This window comes from Hirundo rustica, chromosome 12 (assembly GCF_015227805.2).
Source record: "Hirundo rustica isolate bHirRus1 chromosome 12, bHirRus1.pri.v3, whole genome shotgun sequence".
Lineage (NCBI taxonomy): Eukaryota > Metazoa > Chordata > Aves > Passeriformes > Hirundinidae > Hirundo > Hirundo rustica.
The window spans coordinates 13,915,495-13,936,587 of record NC_053461.1 but is presented as its reverse complement, the minus strand read 5'-3'; the positions used below and the strand labels follow the sequence as shown (position 1 = coordinate 13,936,587).

General features: G+C 46.1%; 1 protein-coding gene and 1 long non-coding RNA gene across 3 annotated transcripts in view; both read right to left on the bottom strand.

The window, feature by feature from the left end:
• SYNPR (synaptoporin) overlaps positions 1-21,093 on the bottom strand; it is a 107,297-nt gene that overhangs the window by 42,969 nt on the left and 43,235 nt on the right. Inside the window, exon 1 of one of the 2 annotated variants that reach the window (XM_040076192.2) lies at positions 2,636-2,854. The exons of the other annotated variant lie outside the window; for it this stretch is intronic. Within the exon in view, the coding sequence (XP_039932126.1) occupies positions 2,636-2,659 (24 nt within the window). The 5' untranslated portion in view covers positions 2,660-2,854. Of the gene's footprint in view, positions 1-2,635; positions 2,855-21,093 lie in introns of those variants that run through there. 2 annotated transcript variants of the gene reach the window in all.
• On the bottom strand, positions 3,964-19,185 carry LOC120758203 (uncharacterized). Its single transcript, XR_005702806.2, has 3 exons — positions 19,139-19,185; positions 12,604-12,676; positions 3,964-11,610 (listed from the first exon to the last, which is right to left on the bottom strand). It is a non-coding gene; the product is annotated as an uncharacterized LOC120758203 (long non-coding RNA).

Sequence of the window (21,093 nt, the reverse complement as noted above, 5' to 3'; positions counted from 1 at the left end):
AACATCCAGGAATACAGATCTTGAAGGAAATGAAGCTCCTGGGATCCAAACACCCCTTAAACAATGTTTCAAACTACTTTCAAACACTGATGCACCCCCCAGCAGGGGATAGTGCGCAAATTTCAACTTTTCAGTCCCCAGGTTTGCAAAGCACCATGCTGTGAACCTGCACCCGCAGTTGCAGCAAGCCTAGTTTGCACATCAGCCTGAAGTCCTGTTGCAGGGGGAGCTGATGGAGGGTCTCCAAGGTCTGAGAGCTGAGTGGTGGTTGGTGGTACTAGGCTGGGGAGCAGCTGCCCCCAGACCTGCTACCACCAACTAGCTTGGAGATGAAGGATCACCACATGTTACAGCACAAGGATGGGCAAAAGGACAGAGACAAAACCCCATGAAGACTTCTGTATGTATGACACAATGAGCAGGGCAAGCTCGCCTGTCCCCTCAAGTTTGTGTCAGCCATACCCTGTAGAAATGTAAAGCTGATGGGAACATTTCTGCTCAGCCAAAAGCTCCTCTGCCATGAGAAAGTCTTGCAGCAATACACTTAACCACATTTTCACTTTGTGCCTTAAGTCCCTTGGCTGAGGGCAACCCGTCCTCAGGGACAGGGATGAGACTTGCCCCTGCCTGCAGTCAAACCAGCCATTTCAAGCCACTTTTCCTGCTTCAGAGCTATTAGGATGTGATCAACTGCCTTCCTTAATACACCACAACCTGGCTACAGGGCAGTCTGGCACCCCTGCTATGAGGAATTACGTGGCACAGGAAAACAAGGCCTTTAGTTTTGCAGGTAGGAGCAGGAACTGTGCTTTTCAGCCCCCTCCCCTCCTGGGTCACCCAAACACGTTCTCTGACCATCGCCCTGCTCACCTCAAGGACTGCACCGAGCCAGATATCAGGGCTGAGCAAAGTTAGAAATGCCCAATGCTGTCCTCAGCAAGCAGCATTATGGTTAGAAAGTGTGTGAGACGTGCATTGCTCAGACACCCATACCCTCCACACCTGAGGGGCTAAAGGACTGTGAAAAAGACAATTCTTGTTTTGTACCTTTTTCTCTAACACGGTGGCACACGGCACAGTTTGTGTACCGTGTTTTCTGTGCCAAGCACACACATTCAAGCTATGCAGCTGCTCTAAATATATAAGGTCCTTATGAAACAGCAATCACAGCACCAGAAAGCCTCTGAACTGAGTGCCTATTAACTACATTTTCAGGAACAAAGCACTTGGGCTCGCCTGTGGAATGCCCCAGCTGCCTATGGGATGCTGTGCACCAGCATCAGCTCAGCCCAGCCAGGGCACAGACCCAGCAGAGCCAGTGAGCCACTGCTGAGGGGCACACCACCAAATATCCCCAGCAGCTGCTCTTCAAGCAGGTGAGAAGGCACATGAACTATTACATTTAAAAAATAAATAAATTAAAAGGAGGGGAGGGATGGACAATTAAAGCTGTCCAAAAGCAGATTAAAATGACTAAGCAGTTATTGCCAATCTAAAATTTCTCTCAGATTTTAGAAGAGTTTAGCTTGGGCTTACACAACATCCTTACCTTCTCCTGTGGGTTTAATAAACTCAGTTACAGCCTTGTAACATCTTATTAAAGTACACTTCATATATCTATTAGCATACCCTGGTATCATGAGAGTAGCAGACTATTCTAGGTTTAATCTGTTGATTTTCTGAGCAGATACATACTCAAACGTGTTCTCATTGCAGCTCCAACTTGTGCTACAGCTGGAGCTCTCTAAGACTTCTGGAGCATCAAAGCTACTGACTCCCATGGATACAGTTCAAGTATGAGAGAATTAAAGTGTCAATAAATTAACCAATATAATGCTGTAAACTCACGTATTAGATAGCCTGAAAGTATTAAAGCTATACATCTTGTTTTCCTCAGCCTATTATTACATTCCCTGTCTTGAGCTGCCAGGAGAGCTCAGCAGGAGCTGTGATAGGAAGAGAGAAATAACTGCACCTCGCTGTTATTCACAGGTAACAAGGAGGTCTCCAAGTTAACCAAGAGGGCTGAGGAATGAGGCTGCTGAGCTGTAAAAGCAAAGGCAGGGAGCAGAAAGTCAGAGCAACAGTCTATTGACCTGTACTAATGATGTTACACTCTGAAAAGTAAGCTGTTTTCTTAATTAAAGATTTTCTTTATTTCATTAACATATTTTGCAGAGGAGCACGTTGCTGCCAAGCTGTCATACTTCAGATTGATCTAAGGTAATAGGCAGTCAGATTTCATACTTCAGCTTGATCAATATTAAATAGCTCTTACTGATTTTTTTTTCTATCAAATATTGCAGCATTACTTTGGAGGCACCTTTGATTTAAAATGCCAGAAGGAACACAATAAATAAGAATTCCTTTTCCCTTTAATCATCCTTGTCCATATTTCTGCAGTAAAATGAAGTGCAAAACAAGTTTTCAAAGCAGGCATCCCTCTCTGCAAAGCCAAATACAAACTGAAAATATTTCAACATATCTAAAAATCACAGAACAGTTTGGCTCAGCATGAGACTATAAAGAAACCAAGCCTCAACACAATTTTGTGGGCTTCACGATTCCTGAAAAACCCCACTTCTCCCCCAACCAGTACAGTTAAAGAAATAAATTAGAGATGCATGTAACTTACCGGAGCAAATATCACCATACACATTTACAAAAGGATTTATAATCCAACTTGCGTCTCCTGAAATAAAGCAAGGTTTGTCTCATACTAAAAATAAAGGCTCCCAAAAGCTTCTCACAGGAGAGAGAGAGAGAGAGAGGAGAGAGAGAGAGAGAGGGAGGGAGGGAGAGGGAGCAAGCGAGCATCAGCTCCTTGCCTCGCTTTTTATGAAGCAAATAAGGAGAGCAAGAAAATCAATGCTGAGAGAAAGTGAGATGATATACCAATCAGGCAGCAGCCTCAGACTTGTTTGCAGAGGGATGGCAAAATGCTCACATTATTAGACACTGACTACACACAGCCTGAGTGGAGAAACTGTTTCCCCTTGGCGAGGGGCTGACTGCTTTGCTGTGGTGCAGGTACCACCAGGGTGGGCTGGGAGATGCAGCCCCTTCCCACCCACTGCCAATGCAGCATCGCTTTGGCCCTCGTGTGAACTCCACAGAAAAGAATCAGCTCATGATTTTGGGCTGAAGTTCAAAGAAGCTTGAAGATCCTCCAGACTGTCATTGGAGCAGTGCTTCTTCATTGTGGGGCTTGGGGGCTGTTTGGACTCTGTTGCATTTTGAGATGCTTTTCACTGCACCTCAGACAGTTGCCCTGCAGCTGCAGCAAGGAGCACTTCCAGAAAGGGGAAAAGACTTCTCAAGTCTCCTACACCTTCATGTGTGCTGAGCTCACCCCGTGCTTGCACAGCACCAGACCTCCAAAGCGTCCTTCTGGAATTTGAGCTTTTGTCCCTTTTTGTGTATCACAGAAAACCAGTGGGAAACCCATGGATTGCCTTGCACCAAGAGGGAAAATCTTTGTGCTATTAATCCACCCAAATAAAACCTCTGCTGTGTTGGGAGGAGGAGGATGTGTCAGCGGATGAGCTCAGACACCTGTTTGTGAGCCGGACACATCGGAGGCAGCTCAACACCACTTCTTTGGGAAGGTGCCACATTTGCTGCCCCCAACAGCTACACACAGACAAAAATCCCATGCCTTGTCACAGCAAGCTTCCTCACAAGAGGGGTTTCAGGCCAGGCCCACATCTCTGCTCTGCGTTCAGGACATCAGCACACTAGGAGCAGGAATGGATCCCTCCTGGAAAGGCGTCCGCTCTGCAGTTACCCAGGCCCCAACACCACTCGGTGTAACCAAGACTAAACCATACTGTGCTGTTTATTGATCAGTGCTGAGCTGATCACTGGTTTACCCTCTTTTCTACCCACAGCATCAAACATTTACAAATACATGTGACACAAGGCAAATTTCCTTTTTATTAGGAGACAAAAGTTACATGCTGGTATACAGATACACCTGTGGGGTGACAACAGTTCCCTGCACAGCAGAATTGGAGCACAATTGCTTTTCCACAGCGGCTTGGGATTTACAGTAAGTGCTGGAATTCACAGGGAAAATCCTGAAGACAAAAACAAGGAGGCTGCATTCATCTGATAATACAGTTTATCTGTAGGGGGCTGGCACTTCTAGCACAATCCAGGCAGAGGAGGCGCTGACAACTCTTTATGAGCACAGCACTCCAGGCCCCCTTCCCACAAGCAGGAGCTGCACAGCCAGGCTGACAGATGTCACTGCTGTCGATGTGGCCCTGCATTTCCAGCAGATACAGCCTGATGCTGGAGGATGCTGTAATGAGGAGATGCTGTGATGCTCAGAGAGTTCCTCAGGCTGAAGCACCGCTCTGTTGCGTGGTGCATTTTAACATACACAAAAACATCCACCAGCTACCTGCAACCACCTGAGCCCCAGCCACGAAGATTAAACACCACAGTGACTCTGGCCTGCATTTTCCTCCCCCTGCGCTGTGAGCAGCCCTTTGATGCCTGATAAACGCAGGCAGGAGCTGCACTCTGCAGTCACGTTCACGCTCCACGTGGTCAAAGGTGACCAAGGACCACACAAAACTTACCACCCACTGCATCAGCAAAGATGATGCAAAGAGTGATGCTGGCTCTCCCACAGCCCTGGGAGCTCTTCTCCAGCCTGCAGGTGCACATTGGTGGAGGATGGCAGGAGGATACTCAGCTTGCCTCAGCTCCCCAGCTGATGCATCTCACTCCTGGCCTTCTTCACTGCATTCAGCTCTCCAGCTGGCACTCAAATGCGCTGTTATCTCATGGTGACCAGCCTCTTGCTGCAAGGTGTGAGAGTAAGTGAAATGCAAACACCTCTCATTTCATTTTCCAGTGAGAAAATCTATTTTCCCTTCCCACAGCTAACAACTGCTTACTTAAACTCACCAAAGTCTTCTGAAAACTTTGAAAAACATACATTAAAAGAGTTTTGCTGACAAGGCTAAACACTTGTCAGGCTGCAGCAGACCCTGCAGCATTGCAGCCTTGTCCTTTCTCCAGCTTTATTGGATTCCTTTTCAAAAATTCATCTGAAATACTGGATGGGGCACTCAGCATCACCAAGCACAAGAAGAGGTGTTGCCAACACCAGCACTGCTATGCCACACCTCTGTGCTGTATCAGAGCTTTTTAATTCTGATTTTTGAGTCAGGAGTTTCAAAGCAAACTAAAAAACTTCCTGGGATTTAAGCCAAACAACTCTAGGTATTACAGAAAAGCAGTATACATCTAAGAGATTTGCATCAACTTTGTGCAAGGTTCATGGCGGGAAGGGATGCAGTGACACCAGCAACAGGTCAGGCAGGCCTGGAGAGAGACTTATCCCCAGATACAGCAGGAATCAGGGGAGGCATCTGCATGAGGACAGCTCACAATTACAGAAGTTGGAAAAGACCCCTGAGATCACTGAGTCCATCTTAATACAGCACAGCCAAGTCCACCACTAAATCACATCCCTAAGCAGCACATACACTTTATTTGAACACTTTCAGGGACAGAGGTTCCACCACTTCTCTGGGCAATTCCAGCCTATTCCAATGTTTGGCTACTCTTTCAGTGAAGAAACTTCTCCTAATATGTGGCTCCCCACCACTCCTTGCTGTCTCTTCCCACCATTCCCCAACCCACCATGGAATATCCAACACCCATACAGCAGAAGCCCAAAGGCACTAACTACCCTTAGACCCCCATTACTGCTTCACTACTTTACTCTTAACATGCTTGTTCACATTACCCCAGAATCTCCTAAAGTGAACTGTTCATGCCTGCTCCTGTGTGTGTGTGCAGATTTACAGACACCTCTAAAATCACACACTCCACTGTAGAGATGGGGTTTCATAAATCTAGTCATGGAGCACCTGAGCTGGAGCTTTTCCACTTCAGGGTCCTCAGCTCTGCCCAAGGCTGGATTGCTCCCTTGCTCTGCCCAGGTAAAGCCAGGAACAGGCAGCACCACCAAAGGCTCTTTGGACCATGCTACCACATTGCTGGCCATTCCACATTTGGAAAAGTTAATTAATAATATTAAAGTTTCCACCCCACCTGTGCTGAAGAGAAAGCATCAATCAAGGCAGCAGCAGTGTCCAAGAAGGCTGGAGCCTGGGAGAAGGGTTGGAGCCCCAGCTGGAAGAAGATAATCAGCCTACCTGGAGCTGCTGCTGTAAACAGCCCACCAATACAGGGAATACTAAGACAGGCTGCCTGTTTGCCAACAGAGATTTTCACACTTCCCTCTCAATCTTTATTAAAATTTGGGAAGACAGAAAATTAACGAAATCTGAGATCTGTAACTGGAAACCATTTGTTTTTCTTGTGGAAATGGAACATTTCCTAATGAACTTCCCCTCCCCCTGTGCCACTCAGATCCGGATGCAAATATTGCTGCGAGTTTATCAATCTGCAGCTTGTTTCACGCAGTTTGCAATGCTAATGAGTAAACCAATTTTGACATATTATGTAAGCCAGTTTCTGAAACAGAGATTCTTGGCAGGCCAAATGTAAACACAGACACCCTCTTGCATCCAATTTAAATGAGCATGTTGCTGAAAGCACTAAGGGCTTGATTCTGTTGACTTATTCCTAATTTACTCCGGTGAAAAAAAAAGTGAGGGGAGAAGAGAAAGAAAACTAACAAAAATACCCCTTCAATTCAATTACTAGTGCAGCAGCAATTTGCAAAATGGATCCAATTTTGTAACAAGGCAATGTGCTGGAATAAGCTAATACGGGGTGGTGACTCGGGCACTGTGTGAGCATCAGCACAGCACACGCCCGGGAGCACACATGCCATTCCAGATGGAACTGAAGGGGGAGATGACAGCTCTCCTCTCCCTCATCCCTTCAAGCCAAAATCAAGTCCAGGTAGTGACCCACGGGTTGGACCAGCCCCAGAAGGTGACTCCTTCCAGACTCTTGCTTTTCCACCAGAGCTTTCTAGAAGAATGATGCTGCCTGTGGGGGCAGCAGTCACAGCCCAAGAGCAGCACCAGCTGCTTTGAGCTGCCCCCGTCCCTCACACAAAGACCAGTAGGAAACTCGAGGGAATATTTGTTTCAGCACACACTAAAAGTTTGCAATTCACCAGTGCATGTCAAGACCCCACGCACCACTCACTGCCTTGTCCACATGGCTCAAACCAGGCAACGGGCCCCAATGCAGACAGTCAGACATTGTGATTAATGGATTATATCCACTTTTTAAAGACTAACACCAGAAAAACATGCTGGAAGGTCCCCACTTTGGATGGCAGACTGCAACAACCAGCAGAACAGCTCCCAGTGACACAGGGGCGAGCTGAAAGTCACAGGCTCAGAGGTAAGGAAAAAAAAAAAAATAAAAAGGAGAGGAGATACGTTTCTAAAAGCCCCTAATAAAAAAAGGCTCTACCAGAGAGATGAACAGAATTTTATTAAAGCTAGGAAGGGCCGAAATCAAATCTTTCATTTGCACTTTTCCCGGTACCATCTGGAGCATTTGCATCTGCCAAAAGCACGGCGCATTTCTTTGACTAGTGGAACCAAATGGGATGGAGGCAAACGTGGAGGTGGCCTTTGCCCTGTTACCAGCTCTAGGCACCTCCACAGTGCCTTAAAACTGAAACACGTGTGTGAAGTTGAACTGTCACGCTCCTGCCATGACAGAGTAAAAGCAAAGAAATCAGAGACGTGCTGTGCTGTGAGGTCAGGTGTGCTGCCACAGAACGTATTTATTGTGTGTCAGAGATCCCAACAGCACCAGAGCTGCAAAACACCGCCTCACATTAAACTACCTGCACAACTAGGATACCATTTATCATACCTGGATCTTTTACATCACAAGGTAAAGGAGAGCAAAAGGAAGAATACTCCAAGCAAATATCCCATCCTGAGCTTCCAATGGTGAAAGCAAACCTGAGAGTTCTTCCCTTTGTGCTGTGCTGCACTTTCAAGCTATGATCATAAGCAGCCAAATGCCACACATTTGTCGGCTCATTAAGTTTCACCCTGCAAGTTTAACAACGGGGTGTTTTTAAAGTAATTCATGTTTCTATGCCGTAAGAGAAAACTTACTGCTGTCTAGACACAGAGAAAAAAATTAAAAAAGGACAGTGCTTGAAAGGAGGGCAGCAGACAAGGAAGCATCACTTGGGATGTGAACCCCAGGGACATGAGATGCCTGTACAGACCCAGCATTGCAGGGCAAAAATCCCAGCACCGCAGGGCTGTGGAAGAGCAGCAAAGACTTGGAAGAGAAGATGCCCTGCAGATCTGAGGGACCTCACAGATTTTTTCCAAATACAGCTCCTTGCCAGCCAACAAACACCCCCACTACTCACACTGCCATCCCAGCACGGAGCCCAAGGTGGGAGTGAAGCCCAGAATCACAGCACAGCACAGACTCCCATCCCAGCAGGGAGATGAGGGCAGCAAGCAACCAGTGCAGACTGATGTGCCATAGCACCTCCCTCCATCCCTCCTGCTTATCTACACCTGGCACATTATAGTAACAGACAGGTAAATGGGGATTTAATTCCTAACATCTCATTTTTTACTGCAATTTTAAATGATTTGGAATAACTCCTGTGGTTAGAAGTCCAGCTGTTATTCAGAGTTAGTCAATCTGGAAAGCCCTCACTGTCCATTCAAGCATCCCCTGGATTCCTAATGCTCAGAAGAGTGTTACTGCCTCATTCCTAGTGCTTTCTGCATTTTTTAACATTGTCCCATTTCTGCACGTCTTAAATACTCGATCCTAAAACCATATAAAGAACAATCAGAAGGCCAAATGGATACTGACTGGATGATGAAAACAGCAGGAAATAAAAGAGAATCAGATTATTTTCTGTTTTAATTTTTATAGCTATTTAACAGGAAGAATGGAAAAATCTAATTACTGTCAACTGTACGTTTTCAGCTACCCAGCCAGCAGCGTGCTGTTATTAAACTACTGCATAATTGCCTCTTTTACTCTGCTTCCCACAGAAGTTGTGTTATTTCACTCATAGTTAAACTCGTAATATTGGCTTCATAACTAATCCTGTCAATCGAAATCCCCAGGGGCTGGTGCAAGGATAAAAATAGCAAGGAGTTGTTTCTTCCCTCAGCTTTCTTTTAAAGCCCATTTCTGCAGGCACTGGGGCTGCAGCTCAGCACTGCCACAGACCTTGGCAGTGGCCTGTGAATGCTGCTCCTACAGCCCAAAGGAAGCACAGAGGGGAGGGACAGCTCCCTCCAGCAGGAGATTCAGTCCCTTGTGCCGTGTCTGTCCCAGGAAAGGCCAATCCTGCCCATCTCTCCCTCCTGACCCAGGCAGCTCAGTTAAGGGAGTTGAACCCCACCTCCAAGCCCAGCTGTGACTGCCTATCCTTGGACTTCTTGCCAGCCCTGAGGCTGAGATGATACTCACAAAGCCTGAGGATACATGAAAAACACGGGTTTGCTCCTTCCCCAAACACTGGGACAGTCTCACATACAAAGCCCCATCAAGACACCCAGCTACCTGTCCAAGCATCAGACATACCCACTGAGATGTGGGCTCCAGGATCTTAAAGGTCTTTTCCAGACTAAATGATTCTGTGTTTCTCCAAGGTGAATAGAATTTTCTATGCATTTATAAGAAACTGCAAAAAGCAGCAGATTTTCAGCCATCCAAATAGTTAAGCTCTGTCTGAACACTTACTTGTTTCTTGTACATCCTGGATTGATGCCCTTTGCTAATTCATGGCATGGTCCTTTCCTGGGGATGGCACCGGATTTGCTGTAGAAGACACAGCCAGGGTCTCCTGCCTCTCTTCTTCAGCACTGTCCTCCCTTCCTGTGTGATACTCCTCCTGCCCAGAACATAGAGGGCCTAAACTCACTGTTCAGCTCAGGTTTGGGATGAGGTGATAGGGCTGGAGGGCGTGAGGGATGATGGATTGGATGTCACACTCAGCCCTACAATCTGTGCCTCTGGAGACAACAACCCTGTGCTGGGGTTGCTCTCTGGTGGGCACGCACAGAAACTGCTGAGAGCTGGCAAGGAAAAGATGGTAAACAACACGTTTCCCAAAGTGGTGTCCCAGGGGAAGGTGCACATGCCAGGAGGGACCCAGCGCCAGGGCTCTGCATGCACCTGGACCAGCTCCAGAGTCATCTCTCTTGCCTGGAGGAGTCCCTCCCTGTGCTGGGACTGACACACACAGACAAGAGCACAGAGCACATCAGCACACTCACTGCACCACCATGTCCATGTGGGAATCATGGGAGACTGGTTCAGCTGAGGTGTTTTTCCTCCTGGGAGAACCAGCACCCTGCCTACTACAGCCAGAGACAGGGGGGACAGCATCCCAGCCTTCAGTCAGCCTGCTCCTGGAGCCATCCTTGGGGTAGACAACAGCAGTAATGAGTAATGAGTCCATCAACATAGGAGTGAGAGAAACAGATCACTGGTTTAAAAATGTGTAAAAAAAAAAATAAATTGCTCACCCTTTCTCCCACCCCACAGCAAGGATGGACCAGTCCCAGCACAACGCTCTGCAGCCACACAGGAAACTACTGCTTCCTGTGCCAGCCTGAGACACCCTGACCGGAAGTCCAGAAGGACCCCAGTGTCAAAAATCCCTTGTATGTGCTGTGAGAGACCCCTGGGAAGACAGCTCTTCCCTGAGCTGCATTACTCTGTCCTCCCCCCCATCACTAAACTTGCTTCACTGTTTAAGACAAGAAGATAGAAAAATCATTTTTGAAATTGCTTGGGCTGCCAAGAAGCACCATGGTGCTCCCAGGCAAACCAGGAGAGCTCCCACCATAGCCTGGAGAGCCCTGGTGTTCCCAAGGGTTGGGGAACTGCCTTGGCCAAGATTTAAAATAAACATGGCCCAAGACAGATTTCTCACCCACACTGTTTGTGCAAATGAACCCTCAGGCTGACAGACATCCTTACTCAGAAAGCTGCAAAGACACGGAGAAACTGTGTTATGGCCAAAGTCACCCCAGTGGTGGCACTGTCAATGAGCTGCCACCTCCATGCCAGCAGGCAGAGGCCACAGCCTCAGCTCTGCCAGGCACAGCGAGGACAGAGGAGGGAAGCACCAACACATCAGGGCTGAAGAAAAGCATGACTGAGAACTATTCCTGTGCCCAACTACAGGAGGAGAGTAAAGGACAAACAAGGAAAACAGGCTGCCAGGCACAGAAGCAGCAAAATCTCCTACTGTTCCTACAAGTGTCGGTGATGGCACAGCACACAGAGGAGCTCATAGAGACAAAAGAGCTCTGGTGGCATGAGCCAGCCTGCCTCAGTGGAGGTGACAATGTTTGTCCCCTCTCTGGATGCTCAGCCAGGTCCTCAAGGAGAAAATGGCAAAGCAATCACTGTTAAAACATGACCAACATCCTTGGGGTCTGATTCTTCAAAGCTTCAAAACCTTCCAGAGCTCCCAATCTTCCTCCATCTCCTCTTGACTACACTACTTGTGGTGCATCCATTTAAAATTGTAAACTCTTCATCCTCAAAGAAGAGGACCAAGAGTCCCAGGCTGTCCTACGCTCCTTGTGAAGTGACACAGCGTGTTTTGATGAATTCCCATCAAACAGCAGTAGATCCTTCAGGATGAATCTGGAAGGGGAGAGTGCAGGCTGTGTAAGTAGCAGGTAAATCAAGGCCAGCCCAACTTTCCCATTTGCAGTGGCCCAAGCATGCAAGCAACATGTGCAGGGTCTCTCTACTCCCCAGATGATAGTACTATGGATAAATGGATGAAAATGTATTTCAACTGACTCACTGGTCAGGAAAAAATGCAAAAGGAAGTACATTACTGCTTCCATAAGTTCTAATTATCAGTGGATTTTAGATGCAAGAGCAAAACATCCATCTAGCTACCTATTTTTCATTAAACATAGTTTAATCAAAGAAGCCATCGACTTTCCTAGATGGAAGTAATTAAGGAAAGCACAGGCTGTTGTGCGTGCAGTGGAGACAGGAGCCTTTCCCTCCTCCAATCATATCCTCCCAGATGTATCCAACCACCAAAAGCTTTCAGCCAGCTGTTAGCCCAAGGCTTGTCCCCAGATATGGGGCACCCTGCTGCTCCAGCAATCAACCCACTCACTGCTCCGGCTCCATGGGACATGCAAATCCTTTCCCCCTACATAACTGCATCCACTGGGGGAACAAAACACAGCAGCTTCTGAGGAGGGCACACCATGCCACAGACGTGCCCCTGTGCCAGGATACAGGGGAGAGGAGATGTCTCCCATCTCATGCTGCAGGACACTTGCACTCAGCTCTGTAATGGATGGACTTCTAGTCACACCCAAAGAAGTAGGTGGTCCCTTGTAACACAACCAGGGACCACCGAAGAAACTCCACATGGAGAACAATGCTGAAGGAAAGCAAGGGCTGGGCCATGTGGCGAGAGGTTACACCTCTCCCAGCTGATGTCCCCAAAAGTGCAGGTGTAGGATGCTGTGCTGGGGACATCTTCAGTTCTAAGATGTGTTGACTACCGCATGTCATTGGGGTATCTTGTATTGTCCTGATGCTCAGAAAAATCAGACATGTCCCTAACAGAAAGTAACATGGCCAATGCAAACACAGGCAATGTCTTACCTGAATCACCAACAGCAAGGCTCTTCCAAACTTCGGCTTCAGGAAGGTCAGGGGCTGAGGTACTGTATTTCCCCTGTGAACGAAGGCGAATGGTGCATTTTTTAAGTTTCACGCTAGGCAGCCACACAAGTGCTTTAGGCTGACCTTCTCTGTGGATCGCAGAAGACTGTCCTTGTCCAACCAGCAGAGGCTTTCTGTGCAAAGCAGCTCACTGTCCTTGGGCTTTTGCACATTTGTGTGTGTAAGATTCAAGTATTCGTTATTATTTCTTGAAATGACAACCCCCCCAGAAGCAGTGCTTGTTTGACGTGGAAGACAACATTCTCCCACACCAGTCATCTCCAGTAAAGTATTCCACAAAAGTCCGGGTGTTCATTACATGCTTGTTGGCAATTTATGCAAATGTAGTCTACAAATAATCTCGACAAATAATGCTAAGAATGAATTTGAGCTGAGGCTGTCTGAGATCGCAGGTGTTAGTTAGGTTATCAGACACAGTGGGTGGCATGTTAATGTGTTCACATCTTAACCAGTGGGTAAAAGTGAGAGGCTTGATCTACAACTGAAAGAAAAAACTGAAAGAAAAATTGAATATAGAGCACAACAGATATTGCTTAACAGATTCGCATGTGGGCACTTGATTTATCACAATGCCTACATAAATATGTATGGAGCAACTGTTTCAGAGAGGCCCCATGCATGGACAAGCCTATAAAATTAGTTTTCTGATCTAAATATTAAAATTGCCCCTTGGCAAGTAATGTAAGTAATAGTCTCTTACAAAATCACTGTTTCAATTAATTTTACTGGCATCACCTTTATCTGTGCAAGAAGGTGAGAGAAGCATCAAACAGGCCTGAAAGCCAGCAAAATAAATTCAGAGTTATTTTCAAGAGGTCTGCTCGTCTCACAGTTAGGAAAATGCACCATGAGATGGAAAAACAGGTTTAAGGCCCATCCTTGCCAGGGTCTAATTTTTCGGTGCAGAAAAGTAGGATGTATTTCTTGCAGTAAACACAAAGCATTTTCTCTTACTTCAGTGAACAATCATTTTTTCTGGGCAGTTATATAGAACAACTTACTTTTTTTTTTGTCCCCCATCCTCCATTAGCTTTGTTTTACTGCAATTGTCATTGTTTAAAAAAAAAAAAAAAATCAAAAAAAATAAAAAAAGTACCTTCCCCCTTACTTAAACTGGTTAGAAACGTCATTCACATTACCCTGTGGAAGTGAATTGAACTGTTCCCAACAGCCCCTCAAAAAATACATAATCACCATAATTACTGGTGGCATCTAATTAACATTCAGCTTCCTCTCTACAGCAGCTACAGCTGGACAATCCATTTATTTCAACCTAAAACTAATGCTCTCCTAATTATTTTCCATCTCGCTAAGCAGCCCACCTGTGCCCATTTTCCACGACGGCTCCGCCTGGCACAGCGCGAGGGCAGAGCCCGGGGAGCTCAGCCTGGAGCAGCCTTGCTAACAACTGCCCGATGCAAACACGGGGACCTGCTCCCACTAATTACACAGCTCCTGCCTCTCTCAGCCTGCTTAACCAGGATTCACCAAAAAAAAAAAATGGCAAAGGAGCTGCGAAAGGCTGCAGCCAGCCCAGGGGACTTTGTGCTCTGGGTTTGACAGGATAGGGCAAAGGATAAATGAGGCCAGAAAATGCACATGGCTCTGGTTTGATGCTGTGGACTATCTTCCAGAAGGGCATGGGGTCAGGGTGGGCACACCAGCGATCCAAAATCCTGGTATATCCTGCTGCTGGTCTCCAGGCTGGGGCAAACCCTCTGCTGCTACCTTTGTTCTCCTTCCCTGGCCACTCTGTTGCAGCAACAGGAACAAAACTGCTCAACCCAAATACTATTTTAAAAATAAAGACAGCTAGGGATTACACAGATATAGCAACCTGCTTTTATGAACTGTCCAGCGTCAGTCACTGAATAAAATGATGTACATGCAAACCCATGATAGTTTAATTGCTTAAGTCTACTCCTAGCCCTTTCTACCTTCATATCACTAATCAGGCAACTTTTTAATTCACTTGTATTTTCCACATACATCACCTCTTGTTAGGAAAAGTAACGCCTGCTGCTGCCATCCAGATGAGCTCTAACTCATTAGCTCTGTTTCCTTCCAAAACTCAGCTTAGAACTTACTTTCTTTTTTGCTCACTCCTCTCTCTCTTTGTTATTATGTTTCTGCTTAAAAGATTTCAGCCTGTAATGACTGTAGCACTCCTAGGAATGATGATCTGCAAAATTATCTTGTAATTGCATTCATATTTGAATTTTCATCATTACAACTAAATATATAAAGGGGGATGAGAAGGAAACTGACAGTTACTGGGGGAAGCTCTGGCTGAACTTCTCCTGAACTCAGGAATTACTAATGCCTCTTTCTTTCCCTTCGCCCCCACTTTAACTTGTCAGCTCTAGGGCAGAGGCAGAACCCAGCCAGCTGGGTTCACAAAACCCACAGTGACACACTGTTTATCCCCAGCCAAAGTGGGTAAGACAAGTTAATGAAGTTCAAAGTCTGTGGGGAGAGGGCAGGAGCTCAGACAGTGCAATCCTGTAGATGTCACTTGCTGCAGAGATCAAGGAGAAAAATACAGCAGGTCGAGAGAGGTCACAAGAGTTGTCAGAGATAGCCTGAGTGTCAAGGGGAAAAAAATAAATCAGTGCATGCTCACTGGAAGGTTATTTATGCAATAGTCAAGCAGTTATGGTTTTGATACCAAGGTATGAACTCCAAGCACCAGTTAAGATCAGAAATTCACTGTCTTCAGGCTGTAGGCACAAATTTTTCCCCTCCTCATCACCTGCCAAGCAGTAAAGTGCCTCCAAATGGAATTGTCCAGACTACCCCAAACAAATTTTCAATTCCACAAAAGATAACCTAATCTTGGCAGCTGACCTATAAAACCTTTTAGATAATGGCATTAAGCAGAAGATCAAATTTCATGGAAATGCCCTAATTCTTATCAGTGCAAATCAAGCTAAAATGGATCAGAGAACTGAAGCCCCAGCATTTGTTAAACTCAAGAGCTGCCCATGTGCTCCCCTGACTGTGCAGGAGCACTCACGTTTGAAGGACTAACTGCAAACCAGTGCATTTTTCTTGGCAATTTTTCCAGAAAAATAATTAAACAGAGTTAACACAAAGATCTCCAGCCAGCAGAACTTTGCTAAGGTTCCCCAGGTGAACCTCTTGCATCTCATTTACCTTCCTGGTGAAGCCCAAGTTTGCAGACACCAGGTTTTTGGGCTGCTGGGCTCCCCACACCAGCCAGGGTCACACCTCCCACTGCACATTATCTCTCCTGGAAAGGGCACTCAAAGCATCAGCAAGGAAAGAGCCCTTGCAAACCCCAGAAATTCACAACTGGCCCAGCAGAGGAGGAGGGATGGGTGGATTCTCTGGTGTCTTGTGGCACAGACACTATCTCTGCAAGTACTCTCAGCAGGGGCAGTGTGGGACTTGGGAGGTTCCACCTATTTTTTTATTTACTTTTACAAAATTTCCAGAAATGCAGATTCTTTGAAACCCCACCACCCTGCCCCACCAAGCTGAGGCTGTCCAGCAGGTTCACAACATATTTGTAGCCCTTGTCATGTTGCAGGGTGCCAGCCACAACTAAATTATTTAATCTGATGCTTGAGGACAGAACATACAGATGATAAAACATCTCCTTCAAACTAATGGTCCTCTCCAAAGGCAAAGCAGGTAGCAACTTACCACATCCAACCTCAGCCAGCACTCACTTGCACTCCTAACTGCTTTTAGCCTCTTCTTGAGGCAATTGACTCCATACCACCCCCTGACACCCTCTCACTCCAAAAAGCAGTTCCCAGTTTACTGCCACAGGGCTTTGTGCTTGGAACTCAAGCTTCTGTCTTTATTCCCTTTCCTCTGCAGGGCTCTGCATGTGTTTGTGTCTGGGCATGTGTTTTCTCACCCTGATGAATTCATTATTTATGGGGCTGAAAGAGCAAAGCTGCTGAAATCATTTAGCTCTTCTGCATGTCTCCCAAAGGCATAACAAACATAATGGGAAAGCAAATATCAGGCTAAGTGGGGTTGTTTGAGGGAGAACACAGAAATGAACGTGGGGATGCTGCGCAGCAGGTATGGCAATACAGGCCATGTTTTCCTGCCTGCTGTGGGGCTAAAACCCTCCTGGGTCCTGGTTCCAGCTGCTCATGGGGATGCCCAGAGCAAGCTGGACCAGCACAGCTCAGTGTGCCCCAAGGGATGCTCTGTGCTCCCTGGATCACTGACATGTTCAGCTGTACCAGAGCTGGCACATGGCACTAGAGGGCAGAGCTGTTTACCCTCAGCACATCTGAGACAAGGCAAAAAACTCACGACTTTCGGGCAGCTTCTGAATTCTCTACAGTCCAATCCAACACCAAAAGCCTGTTAATACACAAAAGTCACCAAATATATTTCCACTCGGAGTGACAAGCATAGGCATTAATGAGCCAACCGAGAGCCAGAAGTTCCCTGCTCTGTCCTTGCTAAGACTGAAGACCTAGAGATGTGTGACAGCCTCTTGCCAAGGCAGCAGAGCTCTGCCTGGCCTGCCCTGGCTCTCTGCATTCCAGGGTGCACAGGGCAACACAAATAACACAGGTACCTCGACAGCAGAGGGAGGTAACAAAGCCTGTTCTCATCCCATCACTGATGTGGATGAAAAGGCTTTACTCATCAGGAAGCTTTGATCACAGAGACCAGAAATTATGGACCACACTGACAATCTGGTGGCCCCGCTTGCTGCTAAGCATCTCAACAGATGGAAAGCGCTTCCAAGCAGGGGAAACCTTCAAGGCTTTAGCTTTTGCTCTGAGCAGATGACCAGAGGCCGAGAGAACCCCTGTAGGCAGGCAAACAGAACTGTGCGCACATCTATCCCACGAACCACAGGATTTAATTCCAGAGAGCAACTCCAACAGCCACCACTACATCTCCTGGACTTCAGCTCACTGCACTTGGCTCAGGAGGGGTAGGAGGGACTGTAATTCCCAAAACTAAAACCCTTGTGCAAAGGTTTTTGGATGGTGTACACTTGCTAACTTCAACAGATTTTTCCACAGTGTCCCTGGTACTGAGAGCTCCCTTGGATGAGGATTATGGCCCCCGGAATCTCACTCCAAACCACTCATAAATCCTTTTCTTATTATTTCCCCAGTGCACACAGTGTGCTTTTCTTTATTATTATCAAGATCAGTCATCCTGTAGGCCTGTTTACTGTTGAATAAGGAAGCAAAGGACTCTTGCCCCAGAAAGTCACTGTTCTTTCCGGAGTCTAAGGAACTTGTTCATGAATACCACACTGCATCATATCCCAGCTCTACTGCCAATGAGGGTACTTCATAACAAAATCTCTTGAGAGGGGAAGGAAAATACCTGCAAAATAGAACTCAGAGCACAGTGCATTAATGGCTCAGGCAACAGCTTAGAATATTGTTGGCTATCTTAATAGCATTAAAAAAAAAAAATAAGTCTATTAATATTTAAAGAGAAGGAAGGAAGTAATACTGGTTTCAGGTCTCAGTCACATTTTGTCCCTTGCCACAACCACTTTATTCCACATCTCTTCCTCCTGGGCACACCCTGCATCTTCTTTGCAGAGGAAAGGCAATGTGTTGTCTAATTTTTGTGCAGAATCTGATTTCAAAGTCATCATTGCAAAGAGGGTTGAAAGGACCCTCAGAGCAGAGGCCAGGCAGCTCTGTCTTTTCTGGCAGATGTTTATCTAACTTCTGACTCCCAGTGACTGCAATTCCACAATTTCCTGGGGCAAATCTACCCCAGTGCTTCTCCATCTGCTTTTTAAAATTGTGTATCTCGTAATAGTACGTCTTCTCCTCCCAACCAGCACAGCCAAGAGAACTGCCCATTCTCCTCCTCTCCTCCCCTCTCCGCAGCAGCCCAGAAGAACTCAAACATGATCTTACCTCCTTCCAGTTACCTCTTTTGTCCCCCTCACAGTAAATAGCCTGAACCCTGCAACTTTCCTCCCCACAGCCTCTACTCTCAGTTCATTTTTAGCGTCCCTTTCTTGACTCTGTTTTCCCAGCTATCTCTTTCTTCTCGGATGGAGCCCAAAATGTGATAGTTTTCCAGTCTAAGCAGCCCAGAGCAAGGCAGTAAGGACTGCCTCACCTGCCCATCACACAGCTCTCCCAGTTTGCTGTAGCCCCACACACAATCTGGCCACTTTGCAGAAGACTTCTTACTTCCAGTCGGTGAAGCACTCTGTCCTCACCAATACCCTTCCTCAAAACTCCCCTCCCTACAGAGTCCCATTCCAGGAAACTTGTGAAGCTGTTCCTGCACCTTCCCAGAGGATGCTTGCACAAAATCAGACGGCTGCAGATATTTTCTGAGCATCAACCTCATCCCTTAACTTACCTTAAGGAGCAGCCCAGCCCTTTCCAATGGCTACACAGAAAAATCAGACTACACAGTACAATTTAGTAAGCCTAAAATCTCTTGATCCCCTTTCTCACTGACTTACCTTGTGCATGTTTTCAGTCCTGCCCCACAGATCTCTGCACAGGAGTTGCAGAGAAAGCAACAGCAAGGCCAAGGCATGTCTGGCTTACCTGAGCACATCACCTGCTCAGCTCACACCTGCACCAGCCACTCAGTCAAAACAGCTGCTCCTTCCCTCTCCCTCCCTTAAAAGCAATGGCTGTATGTGATTGTGCAGCAGTAATTAATGATGGCCTCTTAAATTTTCACTTGGGTTGACCTGAGCTCACCTGCACTGACCCCAGGCACGCTGGGCTTGGTGATCATGTCCAGGCTCACAAATCCCAAGTGCACTTCAGATGTGGCTGGGTTCTTCCTCAGCCCATCAATCACTGCTCCTTGCTCTTTCCCTGGACACTGGCTAGCCTCACCAAGAGGCTGTGCAGAGCAACCCTGGGGTTGTGTAAAACCTGAGCAACATTTAGATTTGCAGATAAAATATCTTCACTCTGTCTACTCAACAATTTAGCATGCAGTTATCATCTTAAAAGAAATCATCTTTAGAAGCTGGGCGGAGAACTAAGATGGATACTATCCCTGCTCTTCAAATAGTTACTAACAAATTATAGTAGTACACTAATACTAGAGACATTTTTTCTCTAGCTACATGACCACCCTAGCTGTGACTGTGGCTATCATGTACACTGGTGATGGAGCACTGCTCTGGGCTCACTGAATTTACACTTCATCTCTGAGGTCTGCTGCAAAGTCTCATGACCAGCCTGAAACAAACAATACTTAATTCTTTCACAGATGCTGACTCTGAAGTACAACACGTTACTCTGTTTTTTCTGAGTTTTTTATAGCCTTTTGAATTTTTATAAAATGGAGTCAGATCTTTAGTTACTGTACAATATTATGAGCAGTTTCTACCTTTTTCCCACATATGTAACATAAACAAATCCTTTGTTTTTCATTCTCTGTCCTTTGTTTGCATATTTCTAACCTGAAAACAATTGTAACTGACAGCTGATCTAGCCACTTGGTTGAAGGGTGAAAAACCCCAAGAAGCCAATCTTCGGCCAGACCCACAAATGTATAAAAAGTAAGAAACAGACAAGGAGGCTCTCTCTCCGCCCTGACTCAGCCTTGAGCTGGCACGGAGGCAGGACACCTCTCTGCCCTGCAAAATTTCTCGTCTACATGTGATTGCTTTGCGTGTCTCAGTGACAACAACAGATCACTAAGAAGAAAACTCAAAAACTTACGAAAATTGAAAGTAATAAACAGTACATATATATGAGTAATAATTCAGAAACAATATAAAGCACATAAAAGGACTACTTCCCTACCAAGGAAAACAAAAAATACTAACACCCCTGCATAAAATGAAATTAAGCCAAAGAAGGTTTAAGCAGCATTACAAAATCAACATCCTTTTAATGTCAGTGACCAAATCTGAACCCAGTTTCAGCCACCCTCCAGGTTTTTAGCATATTTTAGTAATTCTTTAGCCCAAACATACCTGCCAAACCCACCTGGATGCATTTATAACAACTCAGATGTGGTTGTGCCACAAAATATCTGATTTGCACATGCAGATTCTCATGAAGACCATAAACAGACAATTGATGTAGACAATTTTTCAGTGTGTACTCAGAAGCTGATAATTTAATCATTTTAGGTGTAAACCACCCTTTTTGTTACTGTGAAACCCAAGGCCTGTCATGAGGTTATAAATGAAACACATAAATTACTATCTGAGGAGTATGAATGATCAAAGCTAAAGAATACCAAGGCCAGGATGGATTTAAAATAAGAGCAAGCCTGGCACAAATCAATAGTGGTAAACAACAATTTAAAGGACAACTCTCTCTCTGTGCATTTAACAATACATATAACCATATTAAACAAGACATTTATAGAATCACAGAATGAATCACAGACTGGTTTGGGTTGGCAGGGACCTTAAGGATCAACCAGTTCCAAGCCCTCTGC